Here is a 23,173-nt window from a genome sequence, read left to right on the forward strand (position 1 = left end):
CTTATCTCAGTGGGAACACGATTTGCATAAAGTTACATATTTCAATCAAATTGACATTGTTATTGGCCAGAATCAAGTGAGGGTTGTAAACAACAACTCGATATAGTTGAACCATGGCCGGAAATACGTATAGTGTCATATTTTTGGGTTATATATTAAAGCCACATTGAAATTGTTACTAAATATATTTAATTGTGTCCACATTGCAGAGTAAATCTTTTGTATGAAATATGTATTCTTTTCTTTTAATGCTGCCTAAAAGTAGGCAACAGGTCTGGTGACAATTTCTTAGTTTATTAGCAGAATTCATTGAAATTGGGAGTAGAATTGAGAAGTTAGTAGTTAGTAGTTTGGGAGTAGCTCATTACCATCTTTAATTGTGTTAAAGCTGCAATTATATGTGAAAAAGTTTATTTATTATATTTTATTGTTAACATTTTACACACTTACAGAGGGTTTATTAACTTGCAAAGGCATCTCTAACAAAATATATAAATTCTTAATCTTGATCAACTGCTTTGACTTTATAACTATTTATCTATCGGTCTCTATATATATATAAGAGTTTGTCCTGGGTGACAGGAAACCGAAATTTTCATATTAGTTACCTGCGACGGAGGTGAGGTAAATGTAGGAAAACACTTTATTTACCACCCGGCCTCAAATTGGTTTTCAAAGGCCTTTGCTCAAATTTTTTTGAGGGCTATTTCACACATTTTAAAAAATCCATTTCTCCTTGGTGGAAATGGGTATCAAAGATTTGGAGGTTGAAGTTTAGAGTTCAAATTCATTTCCAAGGATCCAAGCTTCCCCTGTAAAAAAACGATTCAAAGATTTTTTGGGCAGAGCTTAAACTTTTCTTCGATGTTTTCAAAGCAAATAGATGTGGACTTAAAGATAGTACGGGCAGATTTAAATTGTATATTATACAATTTTAAGCACAAAACTTGCAATACCCGCTAGTCAGTCTATATTTTGATTGCAATGTGCAGCTCCTATGAGCAGACAGTACATAAATCTATTACAAAATTTGAAATTAATTTGAAATATATAATTGAAATTGATTGATAGCTCATTCAACTTAGGCATGATCTTGTTGGGAAGTGAAATGTTGTCATAAATCAAACAAATCGAACTTATCTATTTCCGTCTATTGACGGCTGTAAACACGTTCAAATCGACTGATTGTTGTAAGTCCCACAAGAAACAGGGATTATATTACTAAGTATATAAGGTCCGATAGTTCAGTATTATTCCACTCATACCTTCACGAGCAGGCAGACCAATAGGAACTAACCGTAAACATGAAAGGTAAATTAGAAATCGAAAAATTACCCAACTTAAAATATCAATAAGTACAAAGTATTCCACAAATTAGTGTGCTTAATTGGAATAATACTTTGCTATGCGATAACTGCCTTTGCTCTGCCACTCGATGAGTCAACCATATTGGAAATTTCAACTATTGAGACAACAACTGCCGAAACGGACACAACCGAGACACCAACAACTGTAACAACAGAAATAGAAACCACCTTTGAACCACCTGTTCTTTGTGATGATGGTGTCCAATTTCTGCCAGCGCCAAATTGTGATCAATTCTACTTGTGCGCATATGGTATAGGAATTCTAAAAACATGTCCCAACGGACTCTATTGGGATCCCTCGCTAGACGTTTGCAACTGGGGCTCAGATAATTGCGAAAGCGATCCGGCCGTCCCTGAATCGCCGGAATCTGATTGCTCCACGGGAAATCAATTTGTGCCCGATGAATCTGATTGCACCAAGTACATTCAGTGCGTTTATAATATTGGAATTCAAATGAGCTGCCCACCCGGCCTATTCTGGAACCAACCACTTCAGAGATGCGACTACGAATGCAAGTTTTAGAATTTCTCCGTGAACCGAGGCAGTTTTGTTAAAATTGCAAAATATATTATTCAATACTGTCAAAAGAGCAACAAATCGATGTTATTTCTACGGGAATTGAAAACAATTGTTGATTAGCTTTATACTGAAATCTAGATTTTGCTGCTGGAAAAAAGGCTTTGCAAGCCGTTCAACTTTGAATATAGCTTAATAGACAGCTTATCAAAGCAATTATGATAAATATAATACGTTCATCTTTTGAGGGCTTCAATCAACGAAAACAACTCGCTTGCAGCCCTACTGTTTTATGTCTGTGACATATTGTAATCGTTATCTATTGCTAACCATTTAGTTACGCAAAAATTTGATAAGAAGTGCAGCAAGTAATTCATTGTGTTTCCACACGAGAAAAAAAAAACTAAATTCTAACAAACGTTAACTTGAAATTAGGAATAAAAGCAATGAAGAAATTAAGAGACAGCACAAAAGACAAATAAATGTTATACAAGCAAAGCAAAAGCCCTTGAACTTAAAGTCGATGTGAAAAAGCAACAACTCAATGATAACGCTTTCGATAAAATGCAACAACTCAAAGATAAGGCTTTCTTTCGAATTACTCAGAAATATTTGCTAATTTTTTTTTTTTTTTTGTGTATCCTCACAAAGGGTTATTGACAGTCTTTCAGTTAATAAATTTCATTCGAAACTGGCCTAAATTATTTTTCTTTTTGCCTGAACTTAGTTAACATCAAATATTTGTATTATATAGTGAAAAAACTGATTTGTATGTCTGCAAGGGTATTAAGTCTTCGCCATGAAGCAGAGACAGTTTTTGTTTTGTTCTTCTTAGGCAAAAGCTTTCAAAAAATAATCAACAAGGGAATAGGCAAAAAGATACAAAAGCATTTACCCATATAAGATATATTCCAACAAATCATAACAAAGCAATTACATTCAGAGCAATTGTAATTAAAAAATGATTCTCTTTGCCACCTTTGGTTGAAACCGTATAAAAGTCTTCGAATTTTGGCCCACTAAGGCAGTCGAAATAATTTGTGGACAGAGAAGAAATGAAAGCGTTTAGTAAGTGAAGTTTTGAGAGGTCAACAATTTACTTGCTTCAATGAAATATTTGATTTATAGCACTTGCACTTGTGGGTTTAATGGTTGTTTTGGGAGCCAGAGCCCAGAGTCTGAAAGAGGTAAGCGAATGTCCTGATCTTTGAGCGACAGTTAAATCAGTTGTTTGTTGTTTGGTTTACCCTTCAGCAATGCAAGGGCATTCAGTATGATTTGTTGCCTTATCCAGACAAGAATGACCAATTCATTGTGTGCGCCTATGAAGTGCCAGAGGTGCGTAGCTGCATACAGGGTACTTGTTTTGATCCCATCTTGAAGGGCTGCAGCGATTCTGCCTGCACTCCAACTACTCCCAGTGACAAGGACATTGCAATTACGTTCTGCACAGAATTAAAAGGAGGAGAAAAAATACCATCAGTGGATTGCTCCCACTTCTGGATCTGTTTGACCGAAATGGAGCCCGTCTATGTGGCCTGCCCACAGGGCAAACACTACTCACGCTCCGAACACGAATGCGTATCGCCGGCACTGGCCAAATGCGCCGCCCCAGAGAAGCTGTGCGAATCCAACTATAGCACATATGCGGCCGAGACCTGCAGTGAATACTACGGATGCACTAACAATAAGCTAATGAAGCGCAGCTGCCCCTATGGTGAGGCTTACAGCGCAGAGAGTGCAGCGTGTATTAAGGATTTGAGCCACAGCTGTGTCACAGACGCCAAGCCGGACTGCCTAAATCCCGCCAATGCCAATGCCTACTTCAGTCACAGCGACTGTACCAAGTTTTACGTTTGCATACAGGCCCAAGTCTTCGAGGGCAAATGCGCCGATGGCTATGGATTTGACAGAGAGAGCTCCAACTGCAGGCTCGGCATCTGCAAGAGTAACTAAGTCTTCAGATCAGCAATAAATTTAATAAAAACAAAAACACACAAGCTTTAGCAATGAACAGAACGGAACTGGTTTTTTTTAATATTCTTTGTACACCGATATTTATCCCGGGAATTTGAATAGAAGAAGCTACACACATATTTTATCGCAAGTGAGCAGCCTGGAATTCCAAAACAAGTGCTGAGGACAAGTCTTCACAAAGGGCAGATAGTCGCACAGAATGAAGCGAGTGCAGTCACCGGGGTAGGGTATAAAAACACCCTTTTGAGCAGCGCATAACGCAGCGAGGCTATTATCATGATGATTTTCCGGGAGATTCGAGGTGTAAGAAGATATAGGACAGTTGTTCAATTCCATAGTTTTGCAACGCTGAAATTGCTCACTCCAGTAGGAATTAGGTGGACAGCTTAGAGTTCGCGTCTCGTAGTAGCGATTACAATCGCCTGGGTAGGGCATATGAGTTATGGCAGCCGATGGAAGAGTTTGTGATGTCGAGCAGCTGTTCAGAGCAGACAGTGCAAAAATTAACCAAATTTGATGTAACACTGCAAGCAAATAAAAGACGAGTTTACAAGTTTAGAAATTTGCTTTAAAGCTATTTTATGACTTACTCACTTTTGTCTCACGCAGTCAAAATGGCAGCTTGGCAAAGCTGTTACTTGGCTTTATATAATATCGCAGTGTGTTATCAACAATACTTGACACAAGGTCAATAAGAATATCTAAAACAATATAGATAATCTAGGCATATAAAATGCATGTACTTTTTGCATATGTCTATGATATTGAACGTTTAAGTGTCCTTCACCTACAATATAAATATTAAATCAAGACACATATTTGGATAGCTCTCGACACAACAATTTCTTTGGTATTTTAATATTTACCAGTATTAATTCTTAGTAGCCGCGCATTTCTTACGCTGATCAAGACTTAAAGATATGAGCGATAAAACTGATAAGCAATCATATAAAAAGCGTGAGTAGAAATTGAGTACTTTCTCTGGACTCTGCTGGTACAATCAACAGTAAGTGTTCATTAATCGAAACAGAAAGAAAAACAGGAGTTGAGTATTAAATTTCTTTTGAAGCGATGAAATTCACGATCCTCATTTGCTTGCTTGGGTTAGCTATAGTATCGGCTAACTATGGCAACGGTATTGGCAATGGATCGGTAAGTCGAGGCAAGGAATGGTTAGCAGAACCTTTGAATAACAACATCTAACATACAGCTGATACCGACTGAACCGCATACTCAACTAGGCCAGTGTCCAGCCTACGACGATCCCAATCATATTGTGATGTTTGCCTACCCCAACGACTGCCGCAAGTACTACATATGCATGAATGGCCTGGCATATCTGAATCAGTGTCCTGATAACTATTATTGGAGCCAGCTGACCTATCGCTGTGACTACAGGCAGTACTCCAGTTGTGGAACTACCGATTTTCCAGATAGTAGTCAGGCTGTTAGGTATAGCGCATATCCGGGAGATTGCACCCGCTACTATGAGACGCGTACTCTACGCTGTCCCCACAACTATCATTGGAATGAGCACTATGAGCGCTGCGATCTGCCACAATTTGCGGGCTGTTCGGGATACCCTGTAACCTTGCCACCAAGTAGCTCGCCTGCTCCTTTGGTGCCAACTGCTGCTACGGCGCCGCCTACATCCCAGCCAATAACGCAACCGGACTACAATAAACCTTTCGACCCGGAATATCTCTGCAAAAATTCTGTTAATATGCCATATCTGCCATATCCTGGAGATTGCCAAAAGTTTATCTACTGCGGCCCAACTCCATCTGTGCTCACATGTCCCACCGGCTTGTACTGGAATCGCAATACACAGTCTTGTGGCTCAACCAACCTGGGCTGTACGATGTAGGATCCTTTTATCTGCTTTGCAAACATATTGAGAAAATTGATTCTATTGTAAATCTACCAAGTATCTGGTAATCAAATCGTAATCCTTTATTGATCAATCAAATCATTTTATTTTCTACGCAATTAACAATAAAATTGTTTTAAATCAGACTAACTTTCGATTGCTCCCTTTTGCCATGCAATATAGTGTGTTCGGCATTTGCCATATTTGAGAGCTTAGGCAAACTATCACAAACTAATCTCATTTTTCTAACAATCTTACCAATGCAGCTAGAGTGGATAGACATTCGATCAGTCGCAGTTTGTCCTCACTGACGGACTGACAGCTGATCAACTCACAAATTACCTTATTTGATAAAGATTCATGCTCAGACGGGGTTTTGAGAAATTCCAAACGGATTTGTACAACTTTTTTGTTTACCATCCAATCGGTTTCAAACTCCCTTGCAAAGATGTTAGTTCGACTTCACTTTCCGACAAATACATCCTTCTTTGCTTGGAATGGGGTCTAACAATTGGTTCGTTCCTATGGCAGCTATATGATATAGTGGTCCGATCCAGCTGGTTTTCACATATGTGCTGCGTGCAACAGAAAGATGGACTTCTGCAAAATGTCATTAAGATAGCTTTAAAACTGAGAGACTAGTTCGCATAGAAACAGACAGACGGACAGACGAACAGACGACAGACGGACATGGCTCTACCGACTCGGCTGTTGATGCTAATCAAGAATATATATACTTTATGGGGTCGGAGATGTCTCCTTCTATGCGTTACACATTTCACGACAAAATTATAATACCCTCTGCAACGGTATAAAAACATTATACCTTTTTTACCCATTTTCAATGAGTTCAGGGTATAAAAACTTGCCGTGAATTACCCGCTAGTCTATTATTTAAAAATCCCAAACAATTTTAAGTAACAATTATATATAATTTATATATGGTTGTAAATGATTCTTTCAATGCGTTGTGGTATCAAGGGTACCAATATAATGAACAGCTTTGTCAATATAATTATTCTTATCAAAATAATTTTTAATTTTTAGTGTTTGAACATAGCAATCTTAGCTATCAAAGCCCTACTTTTTATTTGACAAGAATTGAACAACTTCGCTTGCGGCCCAAATCCTTGTACTGCCAAGGCAGATATTCTTTTTTGTCCTACTATATATTAAAGTTGTCGGTCTTCAGACTCTATATTGCAGTCAGAACAGTTTGCAATGCTTGTGCAGTGCAATTGGCAAGCTGGGCATCCATGCAGCGCAATTCTGTCGGACTGAATTCCTCATCATCTGGGCAGGCATAGCCCACCGCAATGGGCTCTTGGCACACAATGTATTTTGAGCAGTTGTTCGGATAAGGCACAAGTGAGCCGTCCGTTTTACCTTCACAGAAATCATGGGGTGATGGACTGGCCCCTGTTGTCTTGATGTCAGGTAGCTCAGTTGTTGATGTCAAAGGGGCTTCAGTTGTCGGTGTTATCGTGCAATTTGCAAACCAGGGTGCCATGCAGCGCTTAAGTTGAGCACTAAATTCTTGACCCTCGACACAATCGAATATCACAGGGTTGGGGCTATTGCACTGAATGAACTTGGCGCAGTCGTTGGGGTAGGGTACCAGGTCGCCCACCGCCACGCCCTCACAAGGGTCAGACTGCGGAGCAGTTGTAGTAGAAATTGTTGTTATTGGTGCAGTAGTTGTTGTCAAAGCGGTTGTGCTTATGGTGGTAGAGATGGTTGTCATTTCTGTAGTAGTTGTGCTCAAATCGGTTGTGGCTGTCGAGTAATTTTCTAGACAAGCATCGGGCGATACGTTGGCACCACACTCGCCGCTGTAGGGATCGTAGAACTCACCGCTGATGCAAACGCCCATCATGTAGACATTATCGTTAACACAACGGAAATACCATTGACAGTTTTCGGGATATGGAAATGTGCTGCCTGCGTTATTCAAGCAAATGCCAGGGGCAGGCGTCGGTAACGGAGGCCACACGGTGCTGCCCGTTGTTTCGCAGTCACTCTCGTCCCAGTCTACACACTGCTGCAGAGCCTCGCTGAAGTAATATCCGGGAGTGCAGTGAAATGCTATTGGCACTGGCTCCGAGCACACGACATATTTACTACAGTTGTCGGGATAGCTCACGTACTGCCCGTGGAGTAGTCCAGAACAAAGTTCGGTTATAGGCTTATCTGTTGTTGGCGTTGGGGTTGTAGGTGCTTGCGTTGTAGCTGGAGTAGTCGGTGCTGTTGTGGTAGTAGGTATGGAGCCTTCCTGGCACGCTGTGGGTGAGACATCCTGTCCACAGTCGCCCGTCACAGGATTATACCAAGCATTATAAATGCAGTTAACTACAGCGGATTCTCCGTTGCCCAAGCACACAATATACTGCTTACAGTTGGTAACTAAGGGATAGGAGATGCCAAACTCTTGATCTGCACAGAGTTCATGTGGACTTAGAGTTGTGCTTGATGTGGTGCTTGTTGTCTCAACTTCCAGACAAGCTGTTGGCGGCACATCAGGTCCACAATTGCCGCTCTTTGGATCGTACCAAGAATTTACTGGACATTTGGCCTTAACAGACTGATCATCGCCCAGGCATAGAATATACTCTTGACAGTCCTCAACATAGGGAAATGAGGTGCCAAGTTCATGGCCCTGACATTCGTTGTGTGCTTCAGTGGTTAGCTTCGGTGCTTCCGTCGTTGTCTTGGCAGTACTCTGGCCGTCATAGCACACAACCTCATTTGGATCGTCACATATATGTAAAGCCGGATTGAAAAGAAAGGGCTCGGAACACTTTTGGCGCACAGCTTGCTGATTGATGCACACGATAAACTCGTCGCAGTGCTCAACAGAGGGCATCACAGTTCCGTTAGAAACACCCATGCACTCATCGGGTGTAGTTGTTGTCGGTTGTTGTGATTCAATACAATCAACTGCATCGGGAGTGTCACATATCTGCAGATCCTTATTGAAGAGTTTACCCGTAGCGCAGTGTTCTAACTCCGTGCGTGAATCGCTGCATGAAATATAGGCAGCACAATCATATGGGTATTCATAAAAGCCAGTCGGCAGGTGTTCACAAAACGTTGAATCAAATAGTGGAGTAGACCCGAATAGCATGTTTACTTTGATATTTCTGGCTGAAATCCAACGAGCTGCAAACACGACCAACAACGAAATCAGGAGCCATTTGTAGGCGTAGGCTAAAAGAAAAGAGCAAAATATGTATATCATAAGAAATAAGTCGAGAGTGCGTAGTAGATACGAGCGAATAGTAACACCCTGTCCAGCCTACTTATACACTATTATCCTAATACAAAATTACAAGACTGTGAAGGTTTTCTTGAGGAGCTTGTTTCCTTGATGCTTCTAGCTATAGCGTGTGTATACAAGAGCCCCATGGTTGTAATTCCCAATGAGGAATTCGGCAGGTTAAACAAGTATATAGAAATATATATGCATAGCTGATCCAAACAAATATAATGGAAATATGTTCATATATTAAGTTGCCTTTTTTAAGCAATTGCATATTTTATTGATAAAATAACATTCATATTAGAGCTTTCGTTTCAGTTGTTTTCGTATAATACTGTGCTTGCGATCAGGATATATTCTTGTCATCTAGTGCTGAACACATCCTGTATTCTCTGGAAGATCACAAGTGCCCTTCTGGCCATTGAAGTACTTGTCACCACAGCTGACCTTAAGTGCCTGTTGGTGGCGGCAGATATAGTAGTCGTTGCAGCGGGTTGGGGAGGCCAGTAGAAAGCCGTTGGGCTTTCCAACGCATATGAATTGAATTTGGTCGTCCGTTGATGAGACTCCAGTCATAAATTGAGTAACTTCTTTGAGTGGGCGGAAGCTAGGACGGGCACGGAAAGGTTGCTTAGCTTTTGTCGCTGCTGCTCCTCCTGGACACTTTGTTGTGGTTGTGCACGGGGTTGTTGTTGTAATACACTCGGTTGTTGTTGTCGTTGTGCTGCAAGTCGTTGTAGTTGAAGTTGTTGTTTTGGTTGTTGTCGTTGTAGTTTTAGTCGTTGTTGTCGTAGTTGTTTTTGTTGTCGTTGTGCTGCAAGTTGTTGTAGTTGTAGTTGTTGTCGTTGTAGTTTTAGTCGTTGTTGTCGTGGTTGTAGTTGATGTAGTTGTGCTGCAAGTCGTTGTAGTTGTAGTTGTGGTTGTTGTAGTTGTAGTTGTTGTCGTTTTTGTCGTAGTAGTCGCAGTTGTGGTTGATGTCGTTGTGCTACAAGTTGTAGTAGTTGTTGTCGTAGTTGTGGTTGTTGTCGTAGTGCTGCAAGTCGTTGTAGTTGTAGTCGTTGTTGTCGAAGTTGTGGTAGTGGTCGTAGTTGTGGTTGATGTCGTTGTGCTACAAGTCGTTGTAGTTGTAGTCGTTGTTTTCGTAGTTGTGGTTGTTGTCGTAGTTGTGGTCGATGTCGTTGTGCTACAAGTCGTTGTAGTTGTAGTCGTTGTTGTCTTAGTTGTGGTTGTTGTCGTGGTTGTGGTTGTTGTCGTTGTAGTTGTTGTCGTAGTTGTGGTCGATGTCGTTGTGCTACAAGTCGTTGTAGTTGTAGTCTTGGTTGTGGTTGTTGTCGTTGTAGTTGTCGTTGTTGTAGTTGTTGTCGTTGTTGTCGTGGTTGTGGTCGATGTCGTTGTGCTACAAGTCGTTGTAGTTGTAGTCTTGGTTGTGGTTGTTGTCGTTGTAGTTGTCGTTGTTGTAGTTGTTGTCGTTGTTGTCGTAGTTGTGGTTGTTGTCGTTGTAGTTGTTGTAGTTGTGGTTGTTGTCGTTGTGCTACAAGTCGTTGTAGTTGTAGTCGTTGGTTTCGTAGTTGTGGTTGTTGTCGTTGTAGTTGTGGTTGTTGTCGTTGTAGTTGTTTTCGTTGTTGTCGTTGTTGTCGTAGTTGTGGTTGTTGTCGTTGTGCTACAAGTCGTTGTAGTTGTAGTCGTTGTTTTCGTAGTTGTGGTTGTTGTCGTTGTTGTCGTTGTTGTCGTTGTTGTCGTAGTTGTGGTTGTTGTCGTTGTAGTTGTTGTAGTTGTGGTTGTTGTCGTTGTGCTACAAGTCGTTGTAGTTGTAGTCGTTGGTTTCGTAGTTGTGGTTGTTGTCGTTGTAGTTGTTGTCGTTGTAGTTGTTGTCGTTGTTGTCGTTGTTGTCGTTGTTGTCGTTGTTGTCGTAGTTGTCGTTGTTGTCGTAGTTGTGGTTGTTGTCGTTGTAGTTGTTGTAGTTGTGGTTGTTGTCGTTGTGCTACAAGTCGTTGTAGTTGTAGTCGTTGGTTTCGTAGTTGTGGTTGTTGTCGTTGTAGTTGTTGTCGTTGTTGTCGTTGTAGTTGTTGTCGTTGTTGTCGTTGTTGTCGTAGTTGTGGTTGTTGTCGTTGTAGTTGTTGTAGTTGTGGTTGTTGTCGTTGTGCTACAAGTCGTTGTAGTTGTAGTCGTTGGCTTCGTAGTTGTGGTTGTTGTCGTTGTAGTTGTTGTCGTTGTTTTCGTAGTTGTGGTTGTTGTCGTTGTAGTTGTTGTCGTTGTTGTGGTTGTTGTCGTTGTGCTACAAGTCGTTGTAGTTGTAGTCGTTGGCTTCGTAGTTGTGGTTGTTGTCGTAGTTGTGGTTGTTGTCGTTGTTTTCGTAGTTGTGGTTGTTGTCGTTGTAGTTGTTGTCGTTGTAGTTGTTGTCGTTGTAGTTGTTGTCGTTGTAGTTGTTGTCGTTGTTGTCGTAGTTGTGGTTTTTGTCGTTGTGCTACAAGTCGTTGTAGTTGTAGTCGTTGGTTTCGTAGTTGTGGTTGTTGTCGTTGTAGTTGTTGTCTTTGTTGTCGTTGTTGTCGTTGTTGTCGTAGTTGTGGTTGTTGTCGTTGTTGTAGTCGTTGTTGTTTTGGTAGTTGTCGTTGTAGTTGTGGTCGTCGTTGTTGTTGTTGTGCTGCAAGGTGTTGTTGTTGTTATATCCTCCTCTTCGGTGCATGGCGGCTTTGTGGTAACAGAAGGGGTAGTTGTAGGCTGAGCATTTCCGGAGCACGGCGGGCGAGTGGTAACACATGGCGGAGTTGTTGTCAGGCAAGGAGTTCCCGCATCCCTAGCTAAAACTGATAGAGGAACATATTGCCGACTATCCAAGTTGGCACCAAGTGTGCTGCTTGCAGAAACTGCTATAAGCAGTAAGGTTAAAGCTGCAAAATGGCAAAGCGTTAGGTCAATAATTCCGGTATTTTGGATTCTGGCCGTTTACCATATAAGTTGCGCATGGCTGCTTTTAGTTGCTGACGTTAAAAATTTCTATTTAACAGCTTTTCACAGCCTCGGCAGTACTGAGAGACTGCCTGCTCTCAATAACCTTTTATACACATTGCAATAATAACCAATGTGCCAAAAATAGTAATTTTCGTGTGGCTGCCTCATTAGCAAAGTAAGTTCCTGGCTCATTCCTTATCAAATATTGATATCGAGATCTTTATCGTGCTTGTTGCACCCGCAGCTGGTCCATTTATGTCTACGGATTTCGTGTACCCTGTTCTTTTATTTTTGAAGGTTATTTCTTCTTTAAACCCAATAATAGATATCAGTCTGAAGAGGGCAAACACATACTCTAGCAGGCTGTCTGAATAAAAATCAAGCATAATTGTATCCAAATAATTGCTAGGAGATTAACGGTTCCCGATAAACGTTTTTTGTATACTTACAAACAATTAATATTATCATAAGCTAAATAAATATAATAAAATGAATATACGAATTTATGAAATGCACAAAGTCTATAGCGGTCTTTGCTTGCGTGTGTCTTTGCTAGGGTATATCGCAGTCGAGCGTCTCGATTGCACAATTATTTTGTGTTATTTATATCATAGCATTTAATTATGATTATGAAAAGCATACGCCTCAAGGCGCCACGTTTTTCATCATCATTAAATCAAAAGAAGAAAAAAGAAGAAAAAAAAAGAAATGCATTGGCCTATTAGATAGTTAATATACTAATTGTGCACTATTGAATTGATTAGTTTCATAATAAGACACGCGCTTCACAAACGAATTGACATTTGTCTTAACATCTGATCTTGCATCATTTTATACCAACTTAACCGTCTATAAAGTACACCAAATCCATATATATTCTATACGGCTATTCATACATCAAATTGTATATGAAATTGTTCCAGTTTTTGGTTCACATTAGGCATCCAAAATATATATTCTTAACTAAGTTAATGTCTCTAGTACATCACGCTGTTTACATACTTAAATATTAATTTTACACTTACGCACAATCTTAGTACACATTTTGAATCAAATTTTAAAGGTAAAGGGCTTTCAAATTGTTTTGATATTTGCGTTAAGTTTTATTATTGTTCTTATTTCCTTCCTGGCAGCTCGCACGATATTGTTTTGAATTATTTCTTAATATTTGTTTCGCTTTAATTTATTGTGTTGTTTGTAGCTCCACGACTTGGAAGACACTAAAGTGACTAATGGTATTTGAAAAGTTATTTCAGCAATAGAGCCAGTAAAAGAAGGAAACTGATAGACAGACGTTAATCATATCAAGATATAACCCACTTTAGTGATAATAAATACGCTTGGATAAGATTTTGGTGGAATTTCATTTCAAATTGTAGCATTAATTAATGAAATAACATTCTGGTCAAGAACAGCATGGGGTTTATGTTTATTTTTTTCTTGTATTTGTTTATTTACTAGCAACTAATCATTTGCACTGCCTAGCCTTGAAATTTTGCGATAGGCTACTGTGTTAGGAAAGTGTGTATAATAAGGAAGACACGTCCACTTGGAGCTGAGTACCTATTGACCCCTTCGTCCATCTCTCCTTTCAAGTTATGGCAGTGATATTATAGACCAAAGAAAATAAAAAAAATTTTTTTTTTTTTTAACATTTGCAGAAAAATATACTCAGTTTTCTAGTAGCTTCTATAGGCGATAACTATCTCCCTGCATAATTGCGGGCGTTGGTGTTTTTTTTCATGTATGGCGAATTACATACTTTTAGGAATATTTCTCAAATAAATGTAAATTTCTTGTTTGGGGTAACACAGAATTCTTTTTCAAGCCAATTCTAATGGTTTCATTTAAAACCTCTAATATTTTTTGAATGAAATGTACGTGGATGTTGAGAGTATTCTATTAAATGAATTTTTTGGCAAATTTGTATTTTTCAAAATTTGTAGTAAGATATTAGATGTCAAAACCTTTCCTAACAACTGGAAATTAATATTATTTATATATGTATATATATGTATGTATTAAATACTTATTAAATTTTTAAAATTGGCAAAGAGGTCATTGCGTCAGCATTGTATAAAACAATCAAGCACTTTTGGAAACAGAACTTCAAAAAATTAAATCTCTTAAGATACTGTGTCCGATTCTTTTCAGAAATATACAAATCAAGGGTACAGAAAAAACTATAGTGATTTCTGTGACACCATTTAAATGCATTTGATATAAGACCATGCCGCACAAGGTTCTGAGGATATTCCAAAAACTACTCAATATATTTATTCCTGTAGTTGTAGTTATGGGATGTAAAAAAAGAGGGTTTGGAAAATGCCACCCTTCATTTGGTAAAATTTCTTTACCATTCGATCGCCTTCAAACTTGATTTTAAGGAACTTTATAAACATTCATTTGTGAAGCGTTTCACACACAGTCAAAATTTAAGGTTTGCAGAAAGACTTGACTATGTTCTCGTATACCATACACAAAATAAGTATACTTCACTTTTTTGGCAGCCCCCGCGCTCTATTGATAGTTTAAGAAACATAATTTTACATATCGCCCTTCTATGCAATTCTCATGTAGTGAAATGAGCCTTGTACGTTTTCGTGCTTTGATAACGAGTTTTATTTTCTGACCAAGTTGTTTAAAATTGTGAAATAAATCAAATTTATTTTACCTTTTACTCTCTTGCAGTCTACCGTGTTCTCTCTGCCTCCCTACCCCTACTTCCTTTCCTGCTCTTATCCTAATTAACCAACTCTCCATCCCTTTTGTGTTTGTCAGAAATGTGATAAAAGAGCAGTCAAATAAAGTTGCGTGAGGAGGTAGGCTATAATTTATGTAAATAAATTAAAATAATTCTATTTCATGACAATTCAGACCTTAGCATAGCTTATCAACTAGTTTGTATATGTAATAGATCCCTTTAAACTGTGAAATCGCAATGAAACATAGGTTGAGCGTAGGCTGTTCACCATTTTGATTCCAGTTTTTTCATTTCAAACGCATGATTGATTTTATCGATTCCCTGTAAAAATGATAGGGGAAAAAGTTACCTACGTATCAGTCACATGGGAAGTGAAGATTATATTATCTATCGGTACAATTTACATATTGGCACTACATTCATTCATTCATTTTCCACAACTGTTCAGTCTATAAAAACAAGTCTCGATGGCGCGTTCGTACAGTTTAAACGAGAATTTGACCGTGACTAGAGACATGAAGTCTCTTGTGGCCCTCTGGATAATTCTGATCCTAAATAAAACAGCTGTCGCACAGTTTAAAGTAAAATATTAAAGTAATCTTTGTTGGCGGACTCATCGGTATTAATTAAATCTTACAGGATGGTTTCATGTTTCACACCTCTATCTGTAAAGGTAAAAACGGCGTCCTGTTGCCCATGTTTGGCAAATGTCGAGGATATTATATTTGTAATGAAGGCAAGGCTGTTGCTGGATCATGCGATGAGGACAGCCGATTCAACCCCCTAACCCTCCATTGCGATGATGCAGACAATGTGATCTGTCCATACGAAACACCTGATCATGACGAAGACGCGGACATGGATACGTCAGAAGCCGATACATCGGAATTCGACAGTGACGAGATCGAAGAGCCTCCTGTCAATACGAAGCCGCCTAAGCAACTGTCTAATCCTAATAAACATCACATTGCTAATTTGTGCTTTCACAAAAAAAATGGAGTAGCCTTGCCCAAAGCAGGATCCTGCACTGAGTATTATATGTGTAAATCAAAACTGGCCCACCTACGCCACTGCCCAGGCCGACAACACTTCAGTCCAACTCGAAAACTTTGCATGAAAGCATCGGAAGCCAAGTGTTCCATAAGCCAGGTGCAGGTGCAGGTGTCGACAACGGAAGAGCCCAAGTCTAGCCCCGCCGTAACCGCTGGTCTTTGCTCCGATGAGAAGCAAGATGCTCTTGTGCCCCATCGTAATGACTGTAGCAAGTTCTTGCTGTGCAGCAATATGATGTTCCTGGTAATGGATTGTCCACCAGGATTGCATTTTAATGCCAAGGTGAGGCGATGCGACTATCCAAAGATCGCACAGTGTGAGGCACCAAAGAAGCCAACTAAGAGAAATAAGAAAAAACTGTCAAAAAAGAGCAAGCCGAAAGGAAACCCCTTCTAAATACACATATAATAATACAAGTGATGCAATTTTAATAGCTGTGACTTCTTTTGGTCTACCTTTCGAGGTGTTCTTGGTGTACTATGGGAAGATCATAATCTAAAGCTTAGATCCCTTTGTGGATCTTTGTGATAAAAGAAATTACAGCTATTCGGCAAATCTATGCCTTGGATGGTTCCAAGGTTGCACGGCTGAAAGTTCGACATTCATCCGTTCAGTTTCCTATTTAATTTATAATGTGCGAATTTGGCAAAACTTCCCAGTTCGGAAAATACGCGGAAACCCTTTTTACCTAAAATATATGATTGTATGTGGAGACTTCTCTGAGCTTTCGCTATGATATAGCTGCAATTGAAACGATCTTTTAATCATCGTCTGATAAAACTACAAAGTGAAGCACGATAATGCAGCTTTAAATGGTTTTATTAATGAATTTAGCGTTTAGCAGGCCAGTCGCACGAACGGATCTGCTCGTTGAAAACCAGGCCAGGCGAGCACGTAAAGTTAATCTCACACTCGCACTGGCAAACAATGTAGCCTCCGCTGTTGTCAACGGCGAACATGGTACCATCGCGTTGACCAACACAGCGACCTCCGCTCTCGCAGTAGGTGCCTGAGGGGCCGGCTGTGGGTCCGCTGGGTGGGGGACTGCCATCGTCGCATTGGACTACATCGGGATAGTCGCATTGCTTTGTTAGATTATTGAACTGCAGATTATTTGGACAGGTTTGCAGGATCATGTGGCCGTAGAGGCAGTAAATGAATGCGGAGCAGTTCTTATCGACGGGACCGATCCAATCATTGGGAACATCACAGCACTCGGGATCGCAAACCTTGGGAATGCACACGCCCTCAGTGTCGATAACACAAGCCTTTAGGTTCGTATCGAAATAGGTCTGGCTCGCGCACTTCCTTCTGACCATCGTGCCACCCACACACTCAAAGTATCCGGCACAATCAGCAGGATTAACTTCAATTTCGCCATCTGTGCATGTGGTTGGAACGCATTGGCCATTATCCTTCTCACACTTGCCGCTATCGGAGTTCCAATAGTCTCCGCTATCGCAGGACGCCGACACAAATACTCCGTCCTTGCACACCTGATATTTAGTGCAGTCTGTTGGGTTCGCTTTAGTCTCTCCATCTGTACATGTTTGAGGAACGCACTGGCCGTTATCCTTCTCACACTTGCCGATCTGGGAGTTCCAGTAGTCTCCACTATCGCAGGAAGCGGATACAAACGCGCCGTTCTTGCAGATTAGATATTTAGTGCAGTCTGTGGAGTCCGACTGAGTCTCTCCCTCTGTGCATGTGCAGGGAATGCATTGGCCGTTATCCTTCTCACACTTGCCGCTCTGGGAGTTCCAGTAGTCTCCGCTATCACAGGAAGCGGATACAAACGCGCCGTTCTTGCAGATCAGATATTTAGTGCAGTCTTCTGGGTCTGACTGGGTCTCTCCCTCGGTGCATGTGCAGGGAATGCATTGGCCGTTATCCTTCTCACACTTGTCGCTATCGGAGTTCCAGTAGTCACCGCTATCGCAGGAGGCGGATACGAACTCTCCGTTCTTGCAGATCAGATATTTGGTGCAGTCTTCTGGGTCTGACTGGGTCTCTCCCTCGGTACATGTGCAGGGAACGCACTGGCCATTGTCTGTTTCACAACTGGCGCTCTGTGAGTTCCAGTATTCTCCGCTGGGGCAAGACTTGTGAACGAATTGGCCAGTACAGCAGGCATAATACTTGGTGCAGTCATCTTCATCCGCCTTGGTGTCTCCACTTTGACAGCAATCGTCAGCCAGAGCTCCAATGACAAGTGCCATTGCAATTAAAAGGTGATACCCTGGAAGTTCACAAGCAGTAGCTAGTGGAATACTTCTAATATTGGTGTTATGAGAGATATATCTTACCGTAGTTTAATTTTCGATTGTAACTCATTTTTGCACTCTACTTGCTAAACGACTTTTTCCTACTGAAGCCTTGAACGCCTTGCCTGCGCTTTTATATTTTCCGACAATTAAAATAATTAAATGTTTCTGTTTCGGGTCGGATGCTTGTGCCGATGATAAAGAGAAATCATTGTTGATCGTATCAGTCATATGCAGTAGTTAAACAAAAAAATGTTTCTTTTTATCGTGATGTTAAGAAGTGAAACTGAGAAAGTATAAATTGCAAGATTGTCAATTACCAAGCTCCTTCAGGAAATGTGAATTTATATAACAACAGCAACAATAACATTGACCTAGAAAGAGGTACAAGAATATATAGAAATGTGCTACTATTCGAGCCAATCGATAAGGAATAATTGCTGAAAATTCACTAATGTCTAATTAACAGGGTAGGGAGAAGGGTAAGAGATGAAATCCAAATATAATAAATATTAAAACAACTATAAAATATGCTAACAAGCATTACCCCAGCTTTACCCGGAACAAGAGGGATCTTTTAGTCAGCCTTTTCTATGTAAAATATTGCTGTAATCCGGCTTGGACAAAAAATTTTTGAAATTGTTTCCTAAAATATGTTGCTTTATTTTAAAATTATACTTTCAATCTAGATTGAAGCACACACAAATTAATGAAATACTACACATTGAATTTAAACAGATTTCTTATTGTTTTGGATTGAACTTTGCCAATTTAATTTTCAAGAATTTATTCCGTACGCAGCAAGTTTAAGACCTTGTTTTCATTTACTTTCACCAAGCACTAACCCCTAAGTCTTTTTCAAGTCTATAAATCTAACCGATGGCATATACTCTAAAATAAATTTAACAGCAGTTCTTTTGCATGTGCATAAATGTTTATTTCTTTGAATTATATTTATATGAGATATAATTCGATATATATTACTTTCATTATTATGAAGGGCAATAACCTTCGGTATCGACAACACAAGCCTTGATTGTGGTATCAAAGTAAGCACCGCTTGCACACTTTTGTCTCACAAATTGACCCATAACACACAGGTAATAGGCGGCACAATCTTGCGGATCGACATGTAGTTCGTTTTCCGTGCACTCGCCTGCACCGGGGCAACACTGGCCGTTATTCGGTTGACATGATTCTACTGTCGAATTCCAATAGTTTCCGCTTCCGCAAGTCTTGTGAACAAAGACTCCGCTGCAGCAGACATAGTAGCTGAGGCAATCAATGGGATCTTCCTGGGTTTCGCCTTCTTTGCAACAACTTGAAGCCAACGATTCGGCGCTTAGCCAAAATAGAAGGCATATCAGGAGCACTGTATAATAAATTTTACTTGTAATCCTTGTTATCTTTTACATTATATTCCTTTTTTACCGTATTGATGACGTATTTTTAACCGTGCGAGATACATTTTAGAGTGTAATTTCCTTGGTACACGAACGTTTACTAAACAGCTACGCATTTTATTACACCTTTTATATTATTCGCCAATCATCATAATGAGATTCCTCTCTGATAACGGAGCCTGATAACATTTTGACAATATCTAAGATGTTACAAGATATTGTAAATTATTAATCATTTTATTACAAAAATGGTTTCACTGAAAATAAGGAATGCTGCAGTGCACTTACAGAGCTACAGTGCTGCTCATCTAAATATAGAAATATTTAATTTAATTTTTTGATTTCCTGGCAAACTCTAAATTCAATTAAGACGTGTTTTACACTTTTCGGAAAAATCCACCCCATTATGTGGATCTTCTTTCCCTTGCCCTAAATAATGTCTAATTCTTTATTTCCAGGAATGTGTGTAAATAAAAGACAGCTGCTTTAAACATATAGATGACATTAAGCCTATCATTCGTAGAGCTGTGCATTTTTGGGTAAGTCTGTAATCACAATAATGTTTGCTTATTAGCTAGAATATATGTTAAGGCAATTCCTCTACTTAAAAGTATTTTTCTTAAATGCACAATCACGAAAATATTAGTTTTCTCTTGATTTAAAAGTCCTGTTCATATTCCCACTACAAGAATAATTAGTCCAAAACGCTTTCATATTTTCTCCAATCTCACTCGCTTGTCATACTCACTTCCTGTTTCTATTAATTATTGTTGTGATTTTATGAGCAAACCTAACTGGTTGCTCCAGAACTTGGCTAAGTTTTTGGTATATCCCATTATAATTAAATTGAATTGCGCCGGGCCAGTAAAGACTTATATGTCCAAAAGCTAATACGTTTAATATCTCTAGTGGACAAGTCTTACATGTCTTATCGTAGCGTACTTTGAGCTTTTTGTTAGCTGATAAGGGATGCCGGATAGGGTACTTGATCTTTCTCAACAGCGGACTAACTTAATCTACAAATGTATAAGCTACTGAGTGATTGGGGCTTAGCAAGGGTGGAAACTTTGTTTGTTTGTATTAATCAGGGTACAAACATTCCTCACAACCATTTAAATCATACCGAAATGCTGAGTCGAACAAGAGTTTAAAGGAACAACATTTTCTGATTTTCCTTTATTTATGTAACTCGATTATCCTAAAGAGAACAGTCAACCTTATCCGCATAGTTGCAAGTGGACAGTTTTTGATCCCAGTATAAGCCCTGTCCGCATTCCATTGGAACCTCACACTCGCACTGGCAGACCACATAGCCACTGCAGCTGGTCAGGGATGGAAACAGTATGCCCTCGCGTTGTCCCAGACAGCGACCGTTGCTCTCACAGGATATGCCGGAGGGACCGGCATTCGGACCAGAGGGTGGGGTGTGCTCCCAGGGACAGTCCACATTCTGTGGATAATCACAGATTTCGGTCTCCGAGTCGTAGAGCAGATTGTTGGGACATGTCTTCTCCACGGCACAGTTGAAATTGCACTTGTAGAACTTATTGCAAATGCCCTCTATGGGAAAGAGCGTGCCCTCCGGCTGGCCCTGGCAAACGGTGCTGGTGTTTTCGCATACGACTTCCGGCACATAGCCGTCGGGATAGTCGCACTGATCCGAGGTAGCATTGTAGACCAGGCCATTGGGACAAATCACACTGCTGCTGCCGCCGATTGTACCGGATGTGAGGTCCCAATCGCACACCTGTGCCGTCTCGTTGAACTTGGTGTTCGCATCGCAGGGCATGGCAACTGGACACTGGCATTGGCACACAAAGTAGCCATTGGTATCGGGATTGGCGAACATTTTGCCGTCCCGTTGTCCAGCGCAAACGCCCTGATCGCTACAGCTGGTGCCCGAGGGACCAGCCAGCTCGCCGTCCACATCATCGGTGTCCGTTGGGGTGCAGTCCACGTTCCAGGGATGATTGCACGCATACTGACTGGGATCGAAGTACAAGCCACTGGGACAGATTTGCTCCGTGACGCAGCCGTGACTGCATTGAATAAACTTCGTGCAGACGCCTGGTAACTCGAGCATGACTCCGTCCGGCTGGCTGACGCAATCCGGACGCTTGTCGACGCAGTAGGCGGGCAACGCGCCACCAGTTGGGGGATCGGTTGAGCTGCCGGGAGCTTCTGTCGGATCCGGGTCGAAGGTACTCTCCCCGGTAGTGCCCTCACTGGTGGTGCTCTGCTTGGTGGTGCCATCACTGGGGGTGGTTTGCTTGGTGGTGCCCTCACTGGGGGTGCCCTCACTGGGTACAGTCTCTGTATTGTCCGTCACGCTGTCCGTTTCGTCCTCATCTTTTGGGGTGGTCTTCTCCGCCTCTGACGGGCAAGGCGTGGTCGGTTGATCCAGCTCGTCGTCTGGACATTCCTCGGCACAGCATGTGCACACGCATTCCTCTTCGCCGGCAACCTTGCCAAATAACGAAAGACCCCTGCAGTCGGCCCGCCACTGGAAGTCGCACTCGCCCAGCTGCGCATTGAAATGTAGGCCACGTGGACAACGGCGAATTTCGGCCACCTCACGCTCCTGGCACACCAAAAATCGTGCACAGTCCAGGGCCACAGGCAAACGCGTTCCGTCCGCTTGATCGTCGCAAATATCCGACCATTGAGCGACTGTGCGCTGAGCACCCATCAGCAAGAGGCACCCAATCAAGGCTGGAATGGATGCGATATTTGTAAGTCATGTCTCGGAGTTGGGTCCGTGTACTTACCAATTCCTCCTTTTATTTTGCACATTTTCTTCGCAAACTAAACCAATTCTTGCCTCACCTGAAACGCGAGACGAACTAATTCGCGTTCTTGGCAGCTCTGAGGCATTTATGGAGGTGGAAAATACAAGTTTTATTTCTTTTGTTTTTTGGCAACAACCATATATACAAGTGTGTATATCAAATCAGTAGTCAATCGCCTTTGATTAGACCAATAACCGTATTTATCTGTTGATTAATTCTCCCGACCTGTTATCTCACAGGCGCTTGGGCTGCGTGCATCGTGTGTGTAATTACGTACTTGTTTCTGGATTCGGGCTCTCTTATCGCTATCAATAGCACAGAAAGTTTTCGACTTCGAGCCATGCTTGATATTCCCGACACTCACGACAATTTCAGTAGTTTACTTATGTTCTTCCTATGCCGATAAAGCATCTTTCTGGTAGCCCACAATTGATATCAGCCAATGAATGGTTCATTCATTCGCCAATACCAGTTATCAGCTACAGAAGTACGCATTTTATTAAAGCTATTCGAGCTATTTCAAATAAAAAGAGTTTAAGCTAAGCCTCTTTCTACTGTTTATGATACGAGCATGTTTTGGGGTATTTCCCTTAAATATAAATAAATCTTTTATAAAAAAAAAATCTATTATTGACCAAAAGTATGCAATAGAATGCATTTTGTCTTGAATATGTCTTCAATCCATTATTAATTATTTCTTTTTTTTTGAAGCATACTTATCATACCCTGTAGAGAGTATTATAAGTTTGGTCAGGATATGTGCATCTCCGAGAATATATATATATAAGAATATATATATACACTAAATAGGGTCAGTGTATATATATATTCTTCATCAGTAGCAAAAGCTGAGTCGAGTTCGTCTGTCAGTTGCTATGAAATATAATTTCTTAACTGTGATTCTTCTAAGAGTTTTAGATTCAAGACTGATCGAAGCTTGTTTTAAGAATAGCTTTATCTCTGATTACTAATTCAATATTCTTGAAGTATAATAAGAAAAATTTGACTTGGTTAATGTGGT

General features: G+C 40.6%; 8 protein-coding genes across 9 annotated transcripts; 4 read left to right on the forward strand and 4 right to left on the reverse strand.

The window, feature by feature from the left end:
* The first annotated feature begins 1,239 nt into the window (after nt 1-1,239).
* LOC115766079 (peritrophin-1) lies at nt 1,240-1,961 on the forward strand. Of its 2 annotated transcripts, none has more exons than XM_030709895.1 (2): nt 1,240-1,311; nt 1,379-1,961. In XM_030709895.1, exons 1-2 carry the CDS (start codon nt 1,305-1,307, stop codon nt 1,888-1,890), a joined length of 519 nt encoding a protein of 172 aa, XP_030565755.1. In that variant the 5' UTR covers nt 1,240-1,304; the 3' UTR covers nt 1,891-1,961. The 2 variants fall into 2 exon arrangements, with proteins under 2 accessions (XP_030565755.1, XP_030565747.1); XM_030709887.1 differs by having other exon boundaries at nt 1,275-1,311; nt 1,364-1,961.
* A 968-nt stretch (nt 1,962-2,929) lies between these two features.
* LOC115768657 lies at nt 2,930-3,840 on the forward strand. Its single transcript, XM_030713339.1, has 3 exons — nt 2,930-2,952; nt 3,013-3,071; nt 3,139-3,840. The coding sequence occupies exons 1-3, from the start codon at nt 2,940-2,942 to the stop codon at nt 3,838-3,840; spliced, it is 774 nt and encodes a 257-aa protein (XP_030569199.1). The 5' UTR covers nt 2,930-2,939.
* A 1,270-nt stretch (nt 3,841-5,110) lies between these two features.
* On the forward strand, nt 5,111-5,728 carry LOC115768660 (peritrophin-1). Its single transcript, XM_030713344.1, has one exon. The coding sequence runs from the start codon at nt 5,141-5,143 to the stop codon at nt 5,726-5,728; it is 588 nt and encodes a 195-aa protein (XP_030569204.1). The 5' UTR covers nt 5,111-5,140.
* A 1,069-nt stretch (nt 5,729-6,797) lies between these two features.
* Nucleotides 6,798-13,097, reverse strand: LOC115766059 (chitin-binding domain protein cbd-1). Its single transcript, XM_030709848.1, has 2 exons — nt 12,965-13,097; nt 6,798-8,938 (listed from the first exon to the last, which is right to left on the reverse strand). The coding sequence occupies exons 1-2, from the start codon at nt 12,981-12,983 to the stop codon at nt 6,927-6,929; spliced, it is 2,031 nt and encodes a 676-aa protein (XP_030565708.1). The 5' UTR covers nt 12,984-13,097; the 3' UTR covers nt 6,798-6,926.
* On the reverse strand, nt 9,357-11,953 carry LOC115766609 (mucin-5AC-like). The gene is made up of 2 exons (XM_030710601.1): nt 11,938-11,953; nt 9,357-11,878 (listed from the first exon to the last, which is right to left on the reverse strand). The coding sequence occupies exons 1-2, from the start codon at nt 11,951-11,953 to the stop codon at nt 9,357-9,359; spliced, it is 2,538 nt and encodes an 845-aa protein (XP_030566461.1).
* A 2,013-nt stretch (nt 13,098-15,110) lies between the features above and the next one.
* On the forward strand, nt 15,111-16,092 carry LOC115768669 (probable chitinase 10). Its single transcript, XM_030713354.1, has 2 exons — nt 15,111-15,224; nt 15,283-16,092. Exons 1-2 carry the CDS (start codon nt 15,111-15,113, stop codon nt 16,090-16,092), a joined length of 924 nt encoding a protein of 307 aa, XP_030569214.1.
* Nucleotides 16,093-16,526: 434 nt separating this feature from the next.
* LOC115768677 (proprotein convertase subtilisin/kexin type 5) lies at nt 16,527-19,428 on the reverse strand. Its single transcript, XM_030713364.1, has 3 exons — nt 19,392-19,428; nt 18,970-19,332; nt 16,527-17,935 (listed from the first exon to the last, which is right to left on the reverse strand). Exons 1-3 carry the CDS (start codon nt 19,426-19,428, stop codon nt 16,527-16,529), a joined length of 1,809 nt encoding a protein of 602 aa, XP_030569224.1.
* A 1,133-nt stretch (nt 19,429-20,561) lies between these two features.
* Nucleotides 20,562-22,156, reverse strand: LOC115768687 (chitin-binding domain protein cbd-1). Its single transcript, XM_030713376.1, has 3 exons — nt 22,132-22,156; nt 21,742-22,075; nt 20,562-21,663 (listed from the first exon to the last, which is right to left on the reverse strand). The coding sequence occupies exons 1-3, from the start codon at nt 22,154-22,156 to the stop codon at nt 20,562-20,564; spliced, it is 1,461 nt and encodes a 486-aa protein (XP_030569236.1).
* Between the last annotated feature and the right edge of the window lie 1,017 nt (nt 22,157-23,173).

Source organism: Drosophila novamexicana, unplaced genomic scaffold (genome assembly GCF_003285875.2).
Source record: "Drosophila novamexicana strain 15010-1031.04,08,12 unplaced genomic scaffold, DnovRS2.1 tig00000009-arrow-pilon, whole genome shotgun sequence".
NCBI lineage: Eukaryota > Metazoa > Arthropoda > Insecta > Diptera > Drosophilidae > Drosophila > Drosophila novamexicana.

Coding starts and splice junctions, on each gene's coding strand:
- LOC115768657 (XM_030713339.1), top strand. Junction 3,072..3,138: donor GAGCCCAGAGTCTGAAAGAG/GTAAGCGAATGT, acceptor TTTACCCTTCAG/CAATGCAAGGGCATTCAGTA.
- LOC115768660 (XM_030713344.1), top strand. CDS start 5,141: ATGTTTGCCTACCCCAACGACTGCCGCAAGTACTACATATGCATGAAT.
- LOC115768669 (XM_030713354.1), top strand. CDS start 15,111: ATGGCGCGTTCGTACAGTTTAAACGAGAATTTGACCGTGACTAGAGAC. Junction 15,225..15,282: donor CAGCTGTCGCACAGTTTAAA/GTAAAATATTAA, acceptor TAAATCTTACAG/GATGGTTTCATGTTTCACAC.
- LOC115768677 (XM_030713364.1), bottom strand. CDS start 19,428: ATGTATCTCGCACGGTTAAAAATACGTCATCAATACG. Junction 19,333..19,391: donor AAAAATACGTCATCAATACG/GTAAAAAAGGAA, acceptor TTTATTATACAG/TGCTCCTGATATGCCTTCTA. Junction 17,936..18,969: donor TTGTGTTGTCGATACCGAAG/GTTATTGCCCTT, acceptor GTGAACTTCCAG/GGTATCACCTTTTAATTGCA.
- LOC115768687 (XM_030713376.1), bottom strand. CDS start 22,156: ATGTGCAAAATAAAAGGAGGAATTG. Junction 22,076..22,131: donor CAAAATAAAAGGAGGAATTG/GTAAGTACACGG, acceptor CATCCATTCCAG/CCTTGATTGGGTGCCTCTTG. Junction 21,664..21,741: donor CAACCGACCACGCCTTGCCC/GTCAGAGGCGGA, acceptor GACTGTACCCAG/TGAGGGCACCCCCAGTGAGG.